The 20,277-nt window shown below is 38.7% G+C and overlaps 1 protein-coding gene across 3 annotated transcripts in view; it reads left to right on the plus strand.

Annotated features, from left to right (window-relative positions):
- The window catches only part of cadm2b (cell adhesion molecule 2b), a 238,321-nt gene that overhangs the window by 198,397 nt on the left and 19,647 nt on the right, over window positions 1–20,277 (plus strand). For all 3 annotated transcript variants that reach the window (XM_047391447.1, XM_047391445.1, XM_047391446.1), the window contains 5 exons: window positions 5,482–5,634; window positions 8,427–8,564; window positions 18,587–18,745; window positions 19,045–19,135; window positions 19,325–19,503. In XM_047391447.1, the coding sequence (XP_047247403.1) occupies window positions 5,482–5,634; window positions 8,427–8,564; window positions 18,587–18,745; window positions 19,045–19,135; window positions 19,325–19,503 (720 nt within the window). The remainder of the gene's footprint in view (window positions 1–5,481; window positions 5,635–8,426; window positions 8,565–18,586; window positions 18,746–19,044; window positions 19,136–19,324; window positions 19,504–20,277) is intronic.

Genomic DNA, 20,277 nt, shown 5'->3' on the forward strand with positions numbered 1-20,277 from the left:
AGTTTCTAGCCTCAGGTTTGTTAGAGAACATTAGTGAAGAAGAAACATAATGAAGACCGAGGGAAAACACCAGACAGGATAGGAATGACGTTGTGGAGAGGTTTATAGCAGGGTTAGTTTAAAAAAAAAAAAAAAGATATTCAAAGCTTTAAATTGAACACTGTTTAATCCATCATCCAAAAGTGGAAAGAGCATGGCACAACCGCAAACGTAACCAAGAAATGTCCCAAGTCATTTTTATATTTTGCCACAAGCCATGTAGGGAACATAGTATGTGTGAGAAGGAGCTCTGTTCAGATTAGACAAATTTAACTATTTAATCTAAATGCTGTGCTCGGAGAAAATCTAAAACTGCACAACACCCGGAACACACCATCACCACCATGAAATACATATGTTGATGGCAGCATCATACTGTAAGGGATGCTGTTCTTCAACAGGGACAGGCAAACTGGTTAGGGATTATGAGTAGAGGAAAACCAATTGCATGAGATTATTCATGTTTTGAGGATGGCCCACTCAAAGTCCAGGCCTAAATTGTTAATCTATGGCAAGTCTTAAAAACTGATGTTCACAGATTCCCTGCGTCAAATGTAACTAAGCTTGAGCTATTTTGCAAACACAATTTCAGCCTAGATGTGCAAAGCTGGTAGACAACCCCCAAAAGACTTGCAGCCATAATTGACTCAGGGGTGGGGCTGAATGTGTATGTAACAGGAATACTTTTACTAGGTACTGTATGTGCCAGTATGGCGTACAAAAATGACAAATAGCACAACATTAAACCTTTGTAATTATCGAAAATTATACCTTTTTTAATCGAAACAACAAACTAAAGGGAGTAAGCTCAAACAACATCAGAGAGTTTCACTGGCATTTTAATCCTTGTTGACAACACTAGAAATGTGTTGAAACAGCATAATTTCGTGCTGATCACACCTACTGTCATAGTTTTTGTTGCCGACGTGACCCACAAGCAGAGACTCTGGGAAACAGAAAAGTTTGTTAATTTTATTGCAAACTCAAGTGGAGGAGCTGACACCAGATGATCAACAACCAGACCCCGACGCTGCATGAAAAAGGCAACAGGTAAGAAACTGAACCTCAGAGTGTGAGCTAGATGATTTAAACAGCTTACAGATCGAGGTAGAGCATCCGCCAGGGAGAGGGGCACAGAGTCAGAGGGAGGTGGGTCCAGCCTGCCACGTTCTACAGCAGCCGGAGGGAAACACCAGAGGACCTAGGATCGCCAGCCAGGTTCAGTCCAGGTTTAGGGGGGGGGGACCTCACACGGCAACAATGATCCAGGGTTCAGCTTGACCGATCGAAAACCAGTACCTAGAGCAGGTAGGTCAGGAGGAGGTTAGTGCAAGTCTTACTAAAAAAAAAAAAACAGATTATCTCACAAAACTTTCAAAGGTTTCAGAGCTGGCCAGAAATATATACCACAGAGGGCAAACACTCAGGCAACGAAGTGCCGGCGATCCATCCTCTTTAAGCTCCCCGACTGATGGGTCAATGAGCCACACCTGTCACCCCTCGACTTTCTCCACCCTGCGGCACCTAGTTGTGGTAGAGGGTTAGTAGCAGGTGGAAATGCCTCCAGACTGACACCTACTGGATGACACTGCAAATGTTTCATACAAACAAGTTTCTGACAGTTTATCACAAAACAAAAACAGCAGCTCTCCATCAACAAATCCGTGTTACAGAACAGAGAAAACATTTAGCAGCATCTCAAAAGGGTGTTTGTGCTTCCAGGAACAAGGGGCTAGAAAGGAGAAAACTTGGCTTGTTTCTTTCTGTTTTTCCTCCATGTGTTACAGAGATAGAGGGATATAGGCTAGGAGAAGCATGTCATCTCATTCCCAGCTTTGATCCTCCCAGTCTGTAATTCCATATCTTCAGTTGCTGTGCAATGTTTGCTTAGACCTCAACACCTCTCCAGTTTGTGGATCCACCAAAGACTTTGCAGTTTTCTGCAGAAGCCTTTGGGCAATTTTTAGGCTGGATTGTGAGAATGCTGAACAACAAAGAGCAGCTTTGTTTCACGATGCTACAGCTAGACTATCAAATGTTTGTATTAAACCCTGTAGCAGGTAATAAGCTGGCTGCCCAATGGTGTGACTTTTTATTAATTTGAATTCTTGCTTAAAGATTTCATTAATGTACACTACTCTTTATCCTTCAAAAATAAAAATTACATTTTCATTAGAAACGTTTTCCAGCTATTAGTCATTTTGTTCCCTGACTGTCATTATGTGATAACAATCATCACATGTAATTAAGTATAAATAGCAGCATTTCTGATAATGATCTATTTTCTGTGTAAAACCTCATAAGCTTTTCACCCTGTTACATTTAGTTGTAATTCACGTCTGCTGTTTTTGTATATTTGAAATAAAATGCCAGCTGTGACCTACCACTAGTCCTAAATCCTAATCAGCAACCTTCCTACAGCATTTGGCCAGATTTTCTCTTCGGAGCGCAGCACAACGGAGTTTAAATAACCTCAAATGGAAAAACTCCCAGCAGAGAGCTGGGCTGGCCTGAAGGGACTGAGGATTAAGAATGCGTAATTTATTCAATGAAGCCACTTTGCTTCTTGCCCTCTGTGGTTACTCACTTGTACTCCAACAGAAGAAGAAGGTTATTTAGGATTTATTAGTGTAAAAAGGGATAAAAAAAAGTACAGGCTGACCTTGCTCAGTAAATACATCTAATTTTTTGCAAGTTTGTGGATGTGTTATCACAGTTGAATGAGGAGTGATGGATTATGCCAAGCGCATATAACCTAAAACATTTTTTATTAACAGTTTGTCGTCGCTTTGCTCTGAATATATACCAATTTAGATTTTTTGCATGTAGATGCTACAATGTTTTAACACAGGTAATGTTTAAATAAACTGTATGACAGTACGTTTTCTGCATCTGACATTGAATCATACTAAGCTGCTTCTCTTTAAGATGAGTTAGGATTACCAAAATGATTTATTTTTGCCAAATGCCAGAATAAAAGCAAAACAATTTCTTTACGATTTTTTATTTACCTTCTTTAAAGTCAGGGGTTTACCTATACCACCTTTGTATTTGGTAGTATTCCCTTTTAAACTGTGTAAGTTGAGTCAAATGTTTTTAGATATCCTCAAGCTTCCCCAAGCATTGTACAATAGTTGCTGGAATTTTGTCCCTTTCTGTGGAGCTAAATTGGGGCCATAAAGTTTGTTCAAAAGAAAAAAAATGTAACCTGAAAAATAAAAGTTTGTTCAAAAGAAAAAAATTTGAACCTGAAAAGTTTTTTTTACCTCCCCCCACAAAAATTAAAAACTGGAAAAAGGTTTTGCAATTGACAAAAAAAAGATGTGAAATAGGAAAAAAAAAAAAAGTTGAAACAACTTCTCAGATTCAAGTTTTTTTTTCGCACTTGCAGATTTTATTTTTCGGGTTTAAACTTCTGGCCCAGTTTTGACGTGGGGGGCAGGGCCTCAGATTACGGGGGTGTGGAATCATGCCTGACAGCTCAACACAGCAGCTGAACAACATATTCCCAGCTGTTGCATTCAGGGACCGTGGGAACTGGAATTATCTGTAACACATCATCGATATTCTATATGAAGAATATGGAATATTCTTAAGGAGGCCTTATCACCTCCTCACTGCCGATGTTGTTTTTGGGATGAATGTTCATCAGGGCCAAACCAATGAGCCTGGTGTCCGACATCATGTTGCATACATTTTAAGCCGACTCTGTGTGCTAAAGGTCCGCTCTGCTGAGGCAGTGGGCACTGGCATAGTCAGGAGAACATTTACTGTTGTATGTACATTTGGGAAGACGTTTCCATAAACAGGCTGCCTCTCCACTGAGCAGACACCAAAATCTAAGCACATAACTGGGGACTCTGGTGGGCTTGCGTGGATAGGTGCTTAGTGACAATTTTCTTGCCGTTACTCCATTCACTCCCTGGCTTTGTTCAGAGAATCATGTCACCAGATGAAAAAAATAAGTAAAATTCAGTTTCACTAAATCCGTAGATGTTTTAAGCTAATCTGCTTTGATTGGTTTTGCCAATATCTGATATGTCAGTAACCAGGTGGCCTGTTGCTGTGTGCTGCAAACTGCGGCTGGGCTTCTGTGGGAGGGTTGTAGCTGTGGAGGTGGAGACAGAAAAGCTAGCTTTATTCGTGGGAGAAGGAGGACTGAGATTCCCAAAAGCTCAGGTTCTCTGTCTGTGACATCTTGAGGAGGAGTAGGTGAAGCGACAACATTTGCTTAATTTCTTCTGTTCTTGGCAAACATTTTGACAACATTTAACGTTTTAAATGTCTGCTTACTCATTTTTTTGTTAGCTTCACCGCACAGTCACATTTAACTTTTGGAAAAGGTGCCACCTGCCAGATAAACAAAGGTAAACTAACCACACACATGCACTTACCTCCTCTGGTTACTGCCACACACTCATCTGAACCAAATAAGTTTCTCTTGGTCTCATCAGACAACAGGACATGGTTCCAGTATTCCATGTCCTTAGTCTGCTTGTCTTCAGCAAACTGTCTGCAGGCTTTCTTTTGCACCATCTTTAGAAAAGGCTTCCTTCTAGGACGTCGGCCATTCAGACCAATTAGTTGCAGTGTGCAGCATATGGTCTGAAGACTGACAGTCTAATCCCCCCACCCCTTCAACCTCTGCAGCAATGCTCGCAGTATTCATACGTCTTTTTTCAAAAGACAACCTCTGGATATGACGCTGAGCACTTGCACTTAACTTCTTTAGTCGACCATGGTGAGGCCTATTCTGGGTGGAACCTGTCCTGTTAAACCACTGCATGGTCTTGGCCACCATACTGCAGCTCAGTTTAAGGGTGTTGGCAATCTTATTATAACCCAGGTCATCTTACTGTGGAGCAAAAAATATTTTTTCAGATCCTCAGAGTTCTATGACACCACATTAACACACCTGCTCCCAATTCACATCTTAGACCTTGTAACACTAACAATTCACATGATACCAAGGAGGAAAAATAGCTAATTGGGCACAATTTAGAAATTTTCCTTTAGGGCTGTATTTACTTTTGTTGACAATTTTTTGACATTAACAGTTATTTTGAGGAGGCAGCAAATTGATGCAATTATACAAGCTATACACTGATTACTTTACTTTGTATCAAAGTCTCAGTGTTATAGATGCAAAGAGTTTTCTCACCTTTTTTAGAGGTTTTTGCTGCTGTTGCACTTCAGTGCATTCCACTAATGCTTTCTGTACTCTCTGTGACTGTGAATAACCTCATCACCCTAGAAAGCTAAACAACTATTGTATTTGAAATAAGTTAGGACACAGCTTATTCAGCCTTTTTCTGATAAAGGTTACAGAAATTGCGCACAGTATCTCTACAGTTGCAGTTGCTAGGTTTATATAAGTTTCCTCCTTAGTGAGATGTGTTTTTTTCTATGCTCATTGTCATTCTGTTTTCTCATTCCTTTCAGCTCTGAGGGATCACAGAATTGAGCTTGTAAGAGCCACGTCACAGGAGCTCACCATCAGAATCAATGACGTCAGCCTGTCAGACGAGGGCCAGTATACATGCTCACTCTTCACCATGCCTGTCAAGACAACTAAGGCCTTCCTCACTGTTTTAGGTGAGCATAAACATTTTGGATTAATGTCCACATGCCTTTGTCTTGCATTGGATTTTTCAAATGAGCATTTTAAATTATGGCATAATTATGGTATACATAAGTATGTTATATATTAGGGCTGCGATGTGATGCTTTAATTTTGATAAATTAATTACAAAAAGAAATGATTCGTTCAAAAACACATAGTTCATAGTGAGTAAATAACAAATGTATGAGTGCAAGTGAATGTAGCACATAGGAGGGATCGACAAGTAGGGTACTTCTTCAAAATACATTTTAATGACAGTTTTATATGACTAAACAGAGCTGGATGACTTAAGCTAAACTCTGCATTTGAAAGTAAACATCACAGATGGTTATTACTACAGAGCCTCAAATTTAAAATCCAAAGCCAAAGAATATCTGTCATGCAATGAAGCGCATCCTGAGAAGGTGTCTGCAAAAAGTGACACTGAGAAAGGTTGAGATTTCTGAATATAGAACTAAATGGCAGATCCGCAAATCAAACTTTTTCTCCAACATAATTGCAGAATTTAGAAGAACATGAAGTGCAACACTGCTGGTTTAATAGCACTTATTGAACATTTAGTGATCCACTTACTAACAAAATTATTGAAATTGAAAAGCTTTGTTTATTGTGTCCAATGTTGTTTAATAAAAATGGGATTTTTATACTTTATCCAACATTTCTTTTGTTTTGTATTGCTACAGACAGACAGACAGACAGACAGACAGACAGACAGACAATAATGTTTTCAGTCCAGATTTAAAGGAGCCAAAGGTTTCTGTACATCTCATGCTTTTGTTCAGTTGGTTCCAGAACTAAGGAACATAGAAACTGAATGCTGCATCTCCTTTGTTTAGTTCTGGTACTGGAACCACAGAGTAAAGAGGTATCTGATAACCTGAGTGGTTTACATAGTTCATACCTGAGAAACCAATGTTGTAAAATGACTATTAAATACAGGGGTTGGACAATAAAACTGAAACACCTGGTTTTAGACCACAATAATTTATTAGTATGGTATAGGGCTTCCTTTTGCGGCCATTACAGCGTCAATTCGTCTTGGGAATGACATATACAAGTCCTGCACAGTGATCAGAGGGATTTTAAGCCATTCGTCTTGCAGGATAGTGGCCAGGTCACTATGTGATACTGGTGGAGGAAAACGTTTCCTGACTCGCTCCTCCAAAACACCCCAAAGTGGCTCAATAATATTTAGATCTGGTGACTGTGCAGGCCATGGGAGATGTTCAACTTCACTTTCATGTTCATCAAACCAATCTTTCACCAGTCTTGCTGTGTGTATTGGTGCATTGTCATCCTGATACACGGCAACACCTTCAGGATACAATGTTTGAACCATTGGATGCACATGGTCCTCAAGAATGGTTTGGTAGTCCTTGGCAGTGACGTGCCCATCTAGCACAAGTATTGGGCCGAGGGAATGCCATGATATGGCAGCTCAAACCATCACTGATCCACCCCCCTGCTTCACTCTGCACATGCAACAGTCTGGGTGGTACGCTTCTTTGGGTCTTCTCCACACCGTAACTCTCCCAGATGTGGGGAAAACAGTAAAGGTGAACTCAGCAGAGAACAATACATGTTTCACATTGTCCACAGCCCAAGATTTGCGCTCCTTGCACCATTGAAACCGACGTTTGGCATTGGCATGAGTGACCAAAGGTTTGGCTATAGCAGCCCGGCCGTGTATATTGAACCTGTGGAGCTCCCGACGGACAGTTCTGGTGGAAACAGGAGAGTCCGAACATCCCTTTCAGACAGCTTCCTCTTGCGTCCACAGTTAATCCTGTTGGATCTGGTTTGTCCTTCTTGGTGGTATGCTGACATTACCCTGGATACCGTGGCTCTTGATACATCATAAAGACTTGCTGTCTTGGTCACAGATGCGCCAGCAAGACGTGCACCAACAATTTGTCCTCTTTTGAACTCTGGTATGTCACCCATAGTGCATTTCAATATTTTGAGCAAAACTGTGCTCTTACCCTGCTAATTGAACCTTCACACTCTGCTCTTACTGGTGCAATGTGCAATCAATGAAGACTGGCTACCAGGCTGGTCCAATTTAGCCATGAAACCTCCCACACTAAAATGACAGGTGTTTCAGTTTCATTGTCCAACCCCTGTAACTCAAGGATGATTAAACTCACTCAAGCAGGTTTAATAATGTTCATGATGAGAGGAAAGCAGCACTGTGTAAGTCGGAACAGAAGGCCTAAACACACAAAGCAGACAGCAGATATTTATAGCCCGCATGTTTACGGGGGGGGGGTGGACTTAGACAAGCCCATTCGGCATATGTTTTCTGTAACCTAGGCCGGGGGGAGTAACATAAACACCCCATCTCTTGCTCAATGAGATTGGACTTTTAAACCTGAGCTAGGCATTTTTCCCCTTACACTACTCTAGTTTGCAACTGCACAAAATATAATAATTTTTATAAAACCAATAGGACCAACATTTTAAATTATATCTTTCAACAAACAAGGAGCATGTGTTTTAAAGTCGAGTGTAATGTGGTCCATTTTCCTGGTGTTGGTCAGGACTCTGGCAGTAGAATTTTGCATGAGCTGCAGCTGATTGAGACCTCTATACCACTATAATATTCTACCTTAGTGAAAACAAAACTTACACCAGTTGCAAAATAATACTGGAAATGATATGTTATCAGAGGAAATTATGTAAACTTAACTGACTATCAATAAGCAAATTAGTGATCCACATGTATTCATGACGTTAATCTTATGTATGCTTCGGTGAACAACAGGAGTGCCAAGTCGGCCAGAAATCACAGGATTTACCAAGCCAGCCATGGAGGGAGACGAAATCACCCTGACATGCATCACATCAGGCAGCAAACCTGCTGCCAACATTCGGTGGTTCCGAAATGACAAGGAGGTCCAAGGTAAGGCAGTGATACGGGTTAAACTAAGAACTGTATCCTCTCTTATAACCTGCACTCCTTAGGAGACATTCCTACTGTCAAGTCATTCAGCTGCTTCAATTCCTTTGTGCTCATATTCATGCTCTGTTACACTGGTCTGGGCATTGCTGCTGTCCTTGTAAGCTGACAGATGTCACTGGACAGGCCACTTATGGGAGAGGCATGAATGCCAGTCAATTTTAAAGCAAATAATCCGAGTAGTAATATAATATTGTTGTACAAAACATATTATTTAGTTTGAAAAGACAAGCACTACTTATTGTAGAAATTAAATCAAAAGCTAAATTTTCTGTCACACGTATGCTGATATTTCTAAAAATGCATTTCATGTGGTTATATTAAAATGAAGTGTATATTGATAAAACAAATTGTCCTGTCATGTCTATAAAGGATGTTTAAAGCGTATGTCCCCTCCCACTTTGTGTAGTGTCTTTTAGAAAGAAGTTGTAAAATGTTTTGTGTCACAGATATTGGACAGGCTAAGTTACTTTGGCCACTTCTGTTTCTCTGTTTCTCCCTAACCCTATTGACTCATAAAGGATAACAGCTTATAACCCCTTTGTAAGGATTATGATTATTGATTAATGAATATGATCAAAAAGTCTAATTAAAAATCATAATTCAGGAAAATAGTTTCTTAACCAAACATCATTGCTTACGAAGAAATCAGAGATGTTCTCTGGTGTTGTGATTATTGGCTAAAAGCACGTAATAATTACAATTAGTTAATTATTGTTAATAATTGATAATTATTAACCAAAACCATGCTAAATGTCACTGTTTAATTAGCTGCTCCACCAATCATAGGGGGAACTTTGACCTTATTTTGACAGATAAATCACTCTTGCATGAAATAAACACAAATGCTTCTCTTTATATTTGTGAACATTTATTGACCATATTGCAATTCAATTACTATTCTGGTCCAAAAATCTTCACCTAACTAAATATGCCCTATTCTACAAAAGGGAGTAAAATTACAATCTAAAAATAATAATAAAAGAAAATGTATGCGCATTGAGTGTCTGTGAAGATCAAATCAGCAGTTTTATGGACAAAATGCGCAATTTGGGTTAACTTGGAAAGTGGAGCAGAACCACTGTACAGGGAAGCCTTCTTGGTACACTGATGCATCTGGATGGCGGCTATCAGCTGGTAGAGCGGTGGGGCCACGCCCCTTTAGCCACTAACGGCTGATTGCCCCAAATCTCGAAAAAAGGGTCATAAAACTCTGAGGTGGGAACTCGGTGGAAAAACTCCAGTAACAAAACTGGGATAAAGGAGTGGTCAGGCCATGAGGCCCAGACCGCAGCTGCTTTGAAAAGACTTTTAAAGTCCAACTTCTAACTCCTGGCTGATTTGGGATCAGCCGCACAAAAACCTAAACATGCACCTTGCTGATCGCATCCTTGCTCAACGATTCAGCAGCACAGCAAATCAAACTGCTCAGTATAAATAATTCAATCATTACTACATACAACAATTTAATACCTTGGATTAACTACTGGTGATTCTAAATCACCCCAAACTATGCCTCACCCTGCCCAGACCTCTAAATGCACCTATCCGATTAATATAAAAAAGAATGAAATTACTTTGATGTTGACTTCTCTTGAACGGTTCGAGAATGAAAAATGGGGGGGGGGGGACCAAAGTGTCACGCTTCCGTGATCAACTCAAAAATGGTAAACTTTTCATCCGTCCAAAACGGGGAAAATGAGGGAGCATTGCAGTCGACTGAAAAACAAGGATGAAAACGTGTCTCCTTGGAAACACCTCTGTGGGTTTTCACCTGTGCTGGAGTGTCAGCGGGGTCTTCAATCGGTATATGAATCTTCTGACCTCCTTGTATCAGACAGAATTCCAGCTTCCGGGAATGGCCGTGTGGTGGAAAAGTTCGCCTACGAGATTTTGTCTCTTAAGATATGTGCCTCCGTTGAGTCATCCCGTGAGACACGCTGGAAACGAAAGTTTGGTTTCCGCAGGTTTTATTATCCCGGGTGACGTCAGAGCTGCGATGCCTGTTGAGCTGCGCATGTTGATCTGCGCAGCCTAGTCGGTCTGTGCGACCAAAATGGATGACCCCAACACCTTAACAAAACTAAATAACTCGGTGTAACCTCTTGCACGTAGATGCAATTTTTTAAAGTCTTATAACCACATGTTCTTACAGCAGACTATGAGTAGAATGTTGTAAATTACTTGTAAAGTCCTTCTGTGTCAAAACCTATACGAAACACCCCCTTTGTGGGCATGGTCCCATGCCAAAGGGTTTTATTTCAATTCAGAGTTGACTTGACTAAAAAGGTAGAAAAGGACAAAAGGGTCAAATGATCAGCAAGTCTTTTAGAAATGTTTTATCCACACCCAAATGTTATTGAAACTATGTCAGATCTTTTAAGTGATGATGTAACACAGATAATGAAACACATCAAAAACAATAAAGTTGTTTTAATATAGTTAAGAGATTAGGTAATGTTGTCATTGGGTCATAGCCTACAGCATCTGTTTAGCACTTGTATTGTTCTATTACAGTTTTATAAATGTGTGTAAGTATCTGTCATTTTGTGTCTCAGAAATGCAATGTTCATGCTGCAGATTTTTTTAAATGTCCAAATAACTTGCAGTCTAGTTTAAGTTGAAATCAACAAATGCTACATTTTTAGATGTGTAGCAAGGCAATACTAGAGCATTATTTACTTAAACTGCAAATGTTTGTAAACATGAGAACCAAGAAATGCAATTTTTGCATCTAAGAATAGTGCAGAAGAAATTACATTAGCAAATACATTAGCATCTTCTCCCGATCCAGATCAATAAGTACTGGTGCCCCCCAGGGGTGTGTTCTATCCCCACTCCTCTTCTCCCTGTACAAAAATGACTGCACCTCATCGGACACGTCCGTGAAACTCATTAAGTTTGCAGATGGCATCATTGTCATTGGTCTGATCCAGGACGGTGATGAGTCTGCATACAGACAGCAGGTGGATCGGCTGGTACACTGGTGTACTCAGAACTACCTTGAACTCAACCCACTCAAGACTGTGGAAATGGTGGTGGACTTTCGGAGAACACCACCCCCATACACCCCCCTCACCATCCTCAACAACACTGTATCGGCCGTGGACCACTTCAGGTTCTTAGGAACCACCACCTCTGAGGACCTGAGATGGTCTTCACACATAGACAATGTTCGAAAGAAGGCCCAGCAGAGACTGTACTTCCTGAGGCAACTCAAGAAGTTCAACCTTCCACAGGAGCTGCTGGTCATCTTCTACACTGCCATCATTCAATCTGTCCTGTCTTCATCCATCTCAGTGTGGTTTGGCTCATCCACAAAACAGGACAGGTCCAGACTGCAATGAATAATCAGGAATGCAGAGAGAATAATCAGAGCTGACCTTCCCTCCATCCAGGACTTATACAGGTCTAGGGTCAGAAAAAGAGCTGCTAAAATCTCTGCAGACCCCACACACCCTGCACATAAACTGTTCAGAGCTTTACCTTCAGGCCGCCGCTACAGAGCACTGTTCACTAAAACCAGCCGCCACAAAGACAGTTTCTTCCCCCAGGCAGTTTCTCTGTTGAACATTCAATAGAGTACAAAACAACAGCATACAGATGTTGCAAATGCACCTTTTTATTATATATGTGTATATTGTACATTGTGAATATGTATATTCTGTAATGCAAAAACAAAACCAAAGAGCAAAGTGTCAAATTCCTTGTTTGTATGTACGAACTTGGCAATAAAGCTGATTCTGATTCTGATTCTGAAATTCAAGACTAAAAGATTGAAGAACCGTTGCTCCCTTGCTTAATGACAGAGAGGGTGCAGCACAAGGATGTTTAACACAAAGGAGCTCTCTATGAAGGCTCTGTGTGACAGTTGTCCTTTATTAAAAATTTGCACCAGAGAGATTTTTCTTGGTGGTTCTGTCTGTGTCTGCCCAACATGGCATTATGATTGATGGGAGAAGGGCTTGGATATGAAGTTTTCCTGTTGGAATGACATGCACGTAGCTTCCTGAAAGGCCAGTGGAGAGCTGGCACACAGCATCACAACCAGACACACTGTCCATCTCAAGAGGCACTGAGATTATCTCTTTTGTACTTCAGAGTTGTAAAACGCACTTTAAGATAAATCTTTTAACCTCAGAAATCTATATTAGTATATAGGCATGTCTTTCCTGTATTTTCTGAACACTTAAAGAATGAAATAATATGAACATCTGTGAAATGTAAACATCATATCTCTAAAAATAATCAGGTACTACAAAGCTGCATCCGACTGGTGTCTTGTGTACAGATATTTTATTAATTTTACTTGGGTGCACTGGGTTTTATGCTGCTGGGGCAAACAGACCTGCGTGCACCTCACAAAAAACTGATAAAGAACATTGTAGAGACTGGAGGTCTTGACTTGAAAACCTAATTTCCATGTCAAAGTGTCAAAGATGGGGAATGTCAATCAGTGCTCCAGGATCTAAATCTTTTGTAGGCTTCGCTTTAAAGCTTTCTTTGGTGTGTATATGCTCGTAGCAACATGGTTTGTCACTGGTTCGTCTGTAGAAGATCATTGCCACTAGTGTCTGCTGTCAGTCATATTTATCCCTACGGGTGAGGGGGACCAGTCTGTAAAGCTCCAAGACGACTGCAGGTGTAATAGCAAAAATATGTCATATTTATTTCATGCTCTGATGATTTGTTTTCAAAAATTTATTTTAGAAGCACACAGCATTACAAACCTCAAAGTGCAACTGTCATCCAGAGTCAAGTAATTTGTTTACAGGGTGCAGAGCTATATACATTTCTTGCCATTGAATGACAGCTCAGATTCAAATTGTAATTTGCTGTTTAAAATTCACCCACCATCACTCCCTTTGCATTCACAAAGTTCTTTCTTTGTGACACAAAGACGATTCCAATTATCTATTCAAGGCAAGGAAAGTTATTAAGACATTTGAATTCAGATAATGAGGAACCATGTTATCATGATTTTTTTTATCAAATTCAACTTTGATCAGTCCAACATCATTTTGAAAGAATAAGCAGAGCAAGAGAGAAATATTATGATGCAGTGTGGTGTACAGTGCCAAGGAGTATACTTTCAATGTAGTTGGTGGGACTTTATGAGAGAAGTTAACTCAAAGAAGTGCAAAATTGTGAAGTAGACGGAAAATAATTAATGGTTTTCTGAGCCATTTTCTTTCTTCATTCACAACTTCAAGTGTTTTGGGATAAGTCTCTACCGGTTTTGCACATCTAGTGCCCCACACGTTTGCCCATTCTTCTTAATACCTCTAGCCTAGTCAGATTGTTTAGAGAGTTTATCTGAACATACATTTTCAAGTGTTGTCACAGATTCTCTTTCTGATTCAGGACTATACTTTGAAATTCTAACATTGCAAAATGATGTTTTTAAAACCATTATGTTGTACCTCTGTCTGTATGAAAAGGATTGCTGTCCTTCTTCAAGTCTTTTGTAGCCAGATTGTCCAAGAAATAAATGGATTCTCCTGTATTTAGCACCATTCATCTTCCTATTGACTCTGACCAGCTTTTCTGTATCTGCTGAAGAAAAGCATCCACCCAGCATGATGCTGCCACTGCTATGTTTCTTAATGGAGATGTGCTCAGTGATTTGATTTTTTTTTTATTGTTTTTCTTCACGCCTCTCTTGTAGAAGGCCAGATGGAAAAGCAGTCGTCTTACAATTGGAATGTTGGCTTTTCCTTTTTAAATTGCTCCATACTCTTTCCATTTTTGCATGATGAATTGAACAATACTTTGTGAGAAGTTCAAAGTTTGGGATACGGTTTTAAATCCTAACCCTGCTTTTTTTCTCATTTATTTTTTTTTCTTAGGAAGCATCAAGTTTACAGCACTAACAATTTAATATTTTAATATTAATTTTAACCCTACAACATCCCACCACCCACCTCACAGTTCCACCATCCAACCAGACCAAGGTAATCGAAGTCCCAATCAGAAAGTAGCCTCGTAAGATTAGATATTAAATCCATCCAAGTTGCAATGGTGTTCGAAGTTGCATTATTGATCCTTACCAATGACAGTTTCAGATAAGCAATGTCCATATATAATTAAAGCCAGTGACTGAAAGATGTATTGTTAGGAGGCCTCCATCTCTGGGCTATAATTTCCCTTACTGCCGTCAGACCGGCCGCCCAGATTTATCCCAACCCTACTTTAAACCTCTTTACGACTATATCTTTGACCTTTCTGCCGTTTTCCTCTGTCTTCATAATGCCATTTGTTTACTACTTTTTTTTACTAACAAACCTCTGAGGCCTTCCCAGAATAGCTGCATATACCATATATGCAGAATACATTACAGACAGGTTGACTCTATGTACTTTTCAGGTGAGTACTGAAGTCACTGGTTGCGCTCGATTTTATTTAGAGGTACCAGAATGAAAACTTTTACTATATATGATGAATAAAGTGTTAATATGTAAACAAATCACACTATTTTGTCAAATGATAGTAAAAGAAAAATAAATGCCAAATGAATGTCTAAAATCCCCAGTCAACGTGGACTAGATCTCAATGTGTTAGCAGGCAATTTTGTAAGCATGTACTATCCATGAGTTAGTATAAGATGTGTATCAGGTGGCTGACCAGCAGTGCACAGCAACAGTTGAGGGAGGGGCAGTGCTGTTTTACTTTCTGTTTCATACAACTCCAGTCAGCTTCTCTGGCATCTCATTAAAGGGATTAAACCATAGGAGCCGTAGGATGGAAAAATCTTGTTTTGAAACCATAACGTTTTGCCATGCCTACATTGTACTACACTAGATGACCTGTTTGTTGGTGAGAATAAAATGCATCTGTGATTTTACACATGAACCCATTATTATCCTTGTCAAAGTTATCCACATTTTGTTTAAATGCCATAGAATATGAATGCTGGCCTCACCACACATTTCACACTGTAGCATTTACAGTTTAATCACCAGATCAGCCAGGATACCTTTGACTTTGTGAAGCTGTTGAAAAGGTCTGCAACATCATGGCCACAGTTCTCACACGCCATCTATACCAGACGTTTGACACTACTGCTGGAAATGGTCAGTTAATCCTTAAATATAAAATAAATAAATAAATGCAAGATGATGAAATCACTACTGGAGCAAAGTACCTTGTCCTGATACAGCACAGCACAGTAAATATCACACCCTTAATCCCAATACACATGTGCTATTAAGCAATAGGTATCATCAGGGTTCTTCTCATTGATATAAATTTATTGACAAATTCAAAACAGATGTCGGTAACAACAAAGGTAATCCTGATATGTAAAGAAATGAAAGCAAAATAGTTCAGAAATGTGGAATGAAACAAGGAATAAGTATTAAGCGCATTTACAGAGATTTATTCAATACTTTGTGGAAGGGCTTTTTTTTGGTAACTTCAAGACATTCTTCAGGACTGATGTTGACCCATTCTTCTACACAAACTGTCTTCAGTGCTTAAAGGTTCTTGCAGTCCTTTCCACACACTATAATTTTAAATTCTTTCCTTAGAGCTTTTGAATTGTCAGGTGATTAATTGGGCCATTCTAACAGTTTTACTTTCTTTCTCTGAAACATGTATTCCCTGTACCATTATACTTCATTACACTTTTTGATTGGTTTGTATGTGTAGATTACGTGTCAGTACAGGTATTAGACATATATTTACTGTGAAAAATGTAGACATGTTTGGTACTTTTTTTTGCCCATCAGCTAAAATCAAATTAAATATTCATATTAAATACTTTACCAACTTGCCTTATAAAACACAAATATGGGTTGCAGGAATGTATGGAAGTTTCAGTCTACTCTGAACGAGAAGTCCCTTATTATAAAGACTTGGTCTAAAATTTTCTGATGCTTCTTGAAATAAACAAATGAAATTCATAGAGATTTACTTTTGAAGAATGACATGTTGACGGAATAAAACATTAAACTATAATTACTCTTAGAACAGGATAGCAAATCAATTACTCTATAAAAAGATATTGCACAATGAGTTTAAGTTTCATGAGATCTTGGATATCTTTCAAACCATGCATCTGAGGTTCTGATGCTGAGGCTGTAACTACAGGTATCGTTAAATTTTCCTGTATTTAGATCCTTTGGCCTCTTGGGCGTTGGTTCAAAGCAGATGCACCTGGGCACATTCCTGCTCCTTACAAAGCTGGCACAACGTCCTCTCTGGCGACGCCAGCAGCTGCCTTGAAACAGGCTGACAGGTTCTCTGTTGCAGCTCCAATGCTGCAGGCAGCTTGACAAAATGAAAGTAAATACTGCAGAGAATTGTGTTTTATGCCGCAGAGACACTTCCTTTACCATCTTTGTACTGATAGGCAAAATGCAGGGCGTTCATCTTTTAGATGTAAGTCTTGTCATTTTGCAGTTTTTTTTAATTATAAAGGCATTTTATTGCTATTACTTTTAAGTTTTTGTGTCTTTTTAGGTTATTTTTAACCTAAAATAAACCATTTTGTGTATTAAAAGCATTAAAAGCAAACTTGAAAAACGAAAATCATTTGAAATGGTAATGGATTTAATATATTTATTTATCTATGATTGAAGGATGATTGAGTATTTAAATATATGGCAAAATTATAAGTACATTTTCTGTATATCTGGTTTTCTTAAAGAAATTTGAACATCCTAAAGGAAACTGAGACTTTAGAGTTTCAAATCATTAATGTACTGAACAGACTGTGGTTCCAGTGGTACATAATGCTCACTTATGGTACAATAAATGAGCAATCCACTACACATAGCCAAATGTAAAAAAATAAGTGTAGCTGAATAATTGGAGCAGATCAGCCCAAATTATAAGGAAATCGTTGATCTGGGTTTTATTGCAAGTAGCTTTTAGCACTTAATGAACTAATGAATTTCATGTGGTATTTACACCCTAGATCAAGCTCTGGCTACACAAATATTTTTAAAATTTTAAGCTTCGATATATGAATCAATGAAGAAACCTTCATAAGTCAGCAAACACCTGAGCTAAAACCAGCATCTGGAGCTCTTTATGAGTGAACATTTGCAAAAAAACTAAAACAAAACAGAAGAATAAGTGAAAGAGTGACAACAACGGAAAAAAATCCCCCCAGTCTTCTGGTGAATAGTGTGTTTTTGTTTGAGTGGGATGTTTTGAGAGATGGTCCTAGAGGAGCAAACACGTTCAACCAACCGAGTCAACGCTCACATTGCTCTCTCTTCTCTATTCTCTCTTCCTCGCCTCAGCTTTCAAAGGCCAAAGATTCTCTCCCTCAAAGGAGATGCAGGAAAATAACACTGCAGCTTTCTTTTCCACAACTGACGTTTTTTAAATAGAATTTATTATTTGTCTTTTTAAAAATTAACAAGGAAAGTTTTGTTTGTCTGTCATTTCTTCATTTTGTCACATTGCAACCACTAAGTTGGATATATTTTATTAGGATCGCATACCCAGGTAGGGGATACAGAAAACATGACGACCAAGGTGCTCTGGTCAGATGAGACCAAAACTAACACCATTAACATACCACTTTCCCCTTGAAACATGGTAGTAGCAGCAATATGTTGTGGGGGTGTCTGTCTTCAGCACGCAGGTTGCTAAGAGTTTATGCTAAAATAGATGAAGCTACAGGGCAATTCTGGAATAAATCCTGTCATAGTAAAGATTTGAGACTGGATTGGAGGTTCATCTTTCTGCTGGACAAAGAACCTAAACATAAAGTCATACCTACTATGGAATGGTTTAGATCAATGCAATTATGTATTGTTTTATGTTTGTCCATCACATAGATTCAGAATAAAATTATATCGAGGTCTGTGATTATAAAGTGACAAAATGTAGAAAAGTTCAAGGTGTATAAGTGCCATTGCAAAGCACTGTATTATAATTATGCTAATAACTAAAACTGTTTTCAGAAATAATTTGTCCACCTAAGTTGTATACGTTTTCTTTCGCTCCAGGCTCTACAGAGATCAACGCTACAGGAAAGTCATTTACAGTAAGGAGTAGTCTCTTGTTCCAAGTGGATAAACGGGATGATGGCGTTGCTTACACCTGTAGTGTGGAACATGTATCTCTGTACAAACCCTACATGACAACTGAGGTCCTGGAGGTCCACTGTGAGTATCATCACCCATAAAGACGGATTAGGAGTAGGCATTGAAAAGGAATACAGACAAAAGAATGAAGAAGCTTACATTTATGTCTGCATGTTTATCTTAGCATTTGTTATGGATTAGTGTAGGATTAGTTTTGCAGGTAAGGGATTACTTCCAAAGTACAACAGAGATACAGACTAGAGCTATAGCTACCCAACGGGTAAAGAGCTAACTACCTTTGCATTTTGTAAGTGTTAAAGCTTCTTGCACACAGTCGTGTTCCAGTATTGGATTTTATTTTATTTATTTATTTTTTGCAGATGCTCCCCAACTTGAAATTACACATTCACTGATAATTCCACAAGAAGGACAATACTTCAAACTGGAGTGTGTTTCCATGGGCAACCCAATGTAAGTTGGTCCCTATTCACAACGACAATTTGTATTTTCTAACTTTAAAAACTGGATAAAAAAATAAAAAAAAGAATTGGATTTAAGGTATATTTTCTTCCCTTGTCTCTCCTTGATGTAGTTTGTCAATAATGAAATCATTAGGAAAAATCTACAATCTATAGGATTCTTTGGTGTTTTCTTTCCCAGACCTGAACCAGTGCTGTGGTCTAAAGATGGAGGAGAGCTGCCAGACATTGAGCGTATGATTGTGGAGGGTAGAGAGCTAACCATCACGACACTAAACAAAACAGACAATGGCACTTATCGTTGTGAGGCCAGCAACCATGTGGGGACCAGCTTTGCTGAGTATATTCTGTTTGTATATGGTGGGTACCTATGTAAAGACTTGTTTTGTTTGTTTATTATCAAAGGTTGTGCTTAATGATACTTTGATTTATATTAATAATTTATTGGTTAATGGAGAAGTCAGAGGAAGTCTATATTGAACTAGTAGATGGAAAAAATAAATAAAAACAACTAAAAACTTGATTATTGGTAAGCATAAACTCCCACTTTAATGATAAAACAGTTTTTAGACAACGAAGAGGAACTTCAGCATCGCCTGGAATTTGTTTGACAATCACTGCCACTGATATAAAAAAATTGTTTTATATAATTAACATGTCAAACTCAGTTGACAAAAAATTTGTAAATTAAGATAAAGACTAACCTTGTTAAAGGATTAAAGGAGTTATTTTTATTAAGGATACATTAGGTTAAAAAGTTTGTAAACTTATTAACTATTAATATTTTCACAACTAATTTTGTTACAGGATATTTTAGGCAAACAAATCACATTTATGGTCCTGAGATATTTATACATAAAATATTTTTGGTCCAGTTAAAACTGTTCATTAAAAGAATTTGTTTGAACAGCAATAATCAGGTTTCAATTAGTATTTCGTCAATGAATGTGACATTGTAGGATGTCATTTCACTTTTACCATCTATTCAAAATATAGCAGTCTGACTGAACTAATGTTCTTCTTTCTCTATCCGTCATGTTATATGTGAACAACATCGCTTTAAATGTGGGAGTATTTAGAGTTTTGGCACTAGCATCTCAAAAAAAGTATTCTCTCTTTGCCAGATTTGTTCTG

Source organism: Girardinichthys multiradiatus, chromosome 18 (assembly GCF_021462225.1).
Source record: "Girardinichthys multiradiatus isolate DD_20200921_A chromosome 18, DD_fGirMul_XY1, whole genome shotgun sequence".
NCBI classification, from domain to species: domain Eukaryota; kingdom Metazoa; phylum Chordata; class Actinopteri; order Cyprinodontiformes; family Goodeidae; genus Girardinichthys; species Girardinichthys multiradiatus.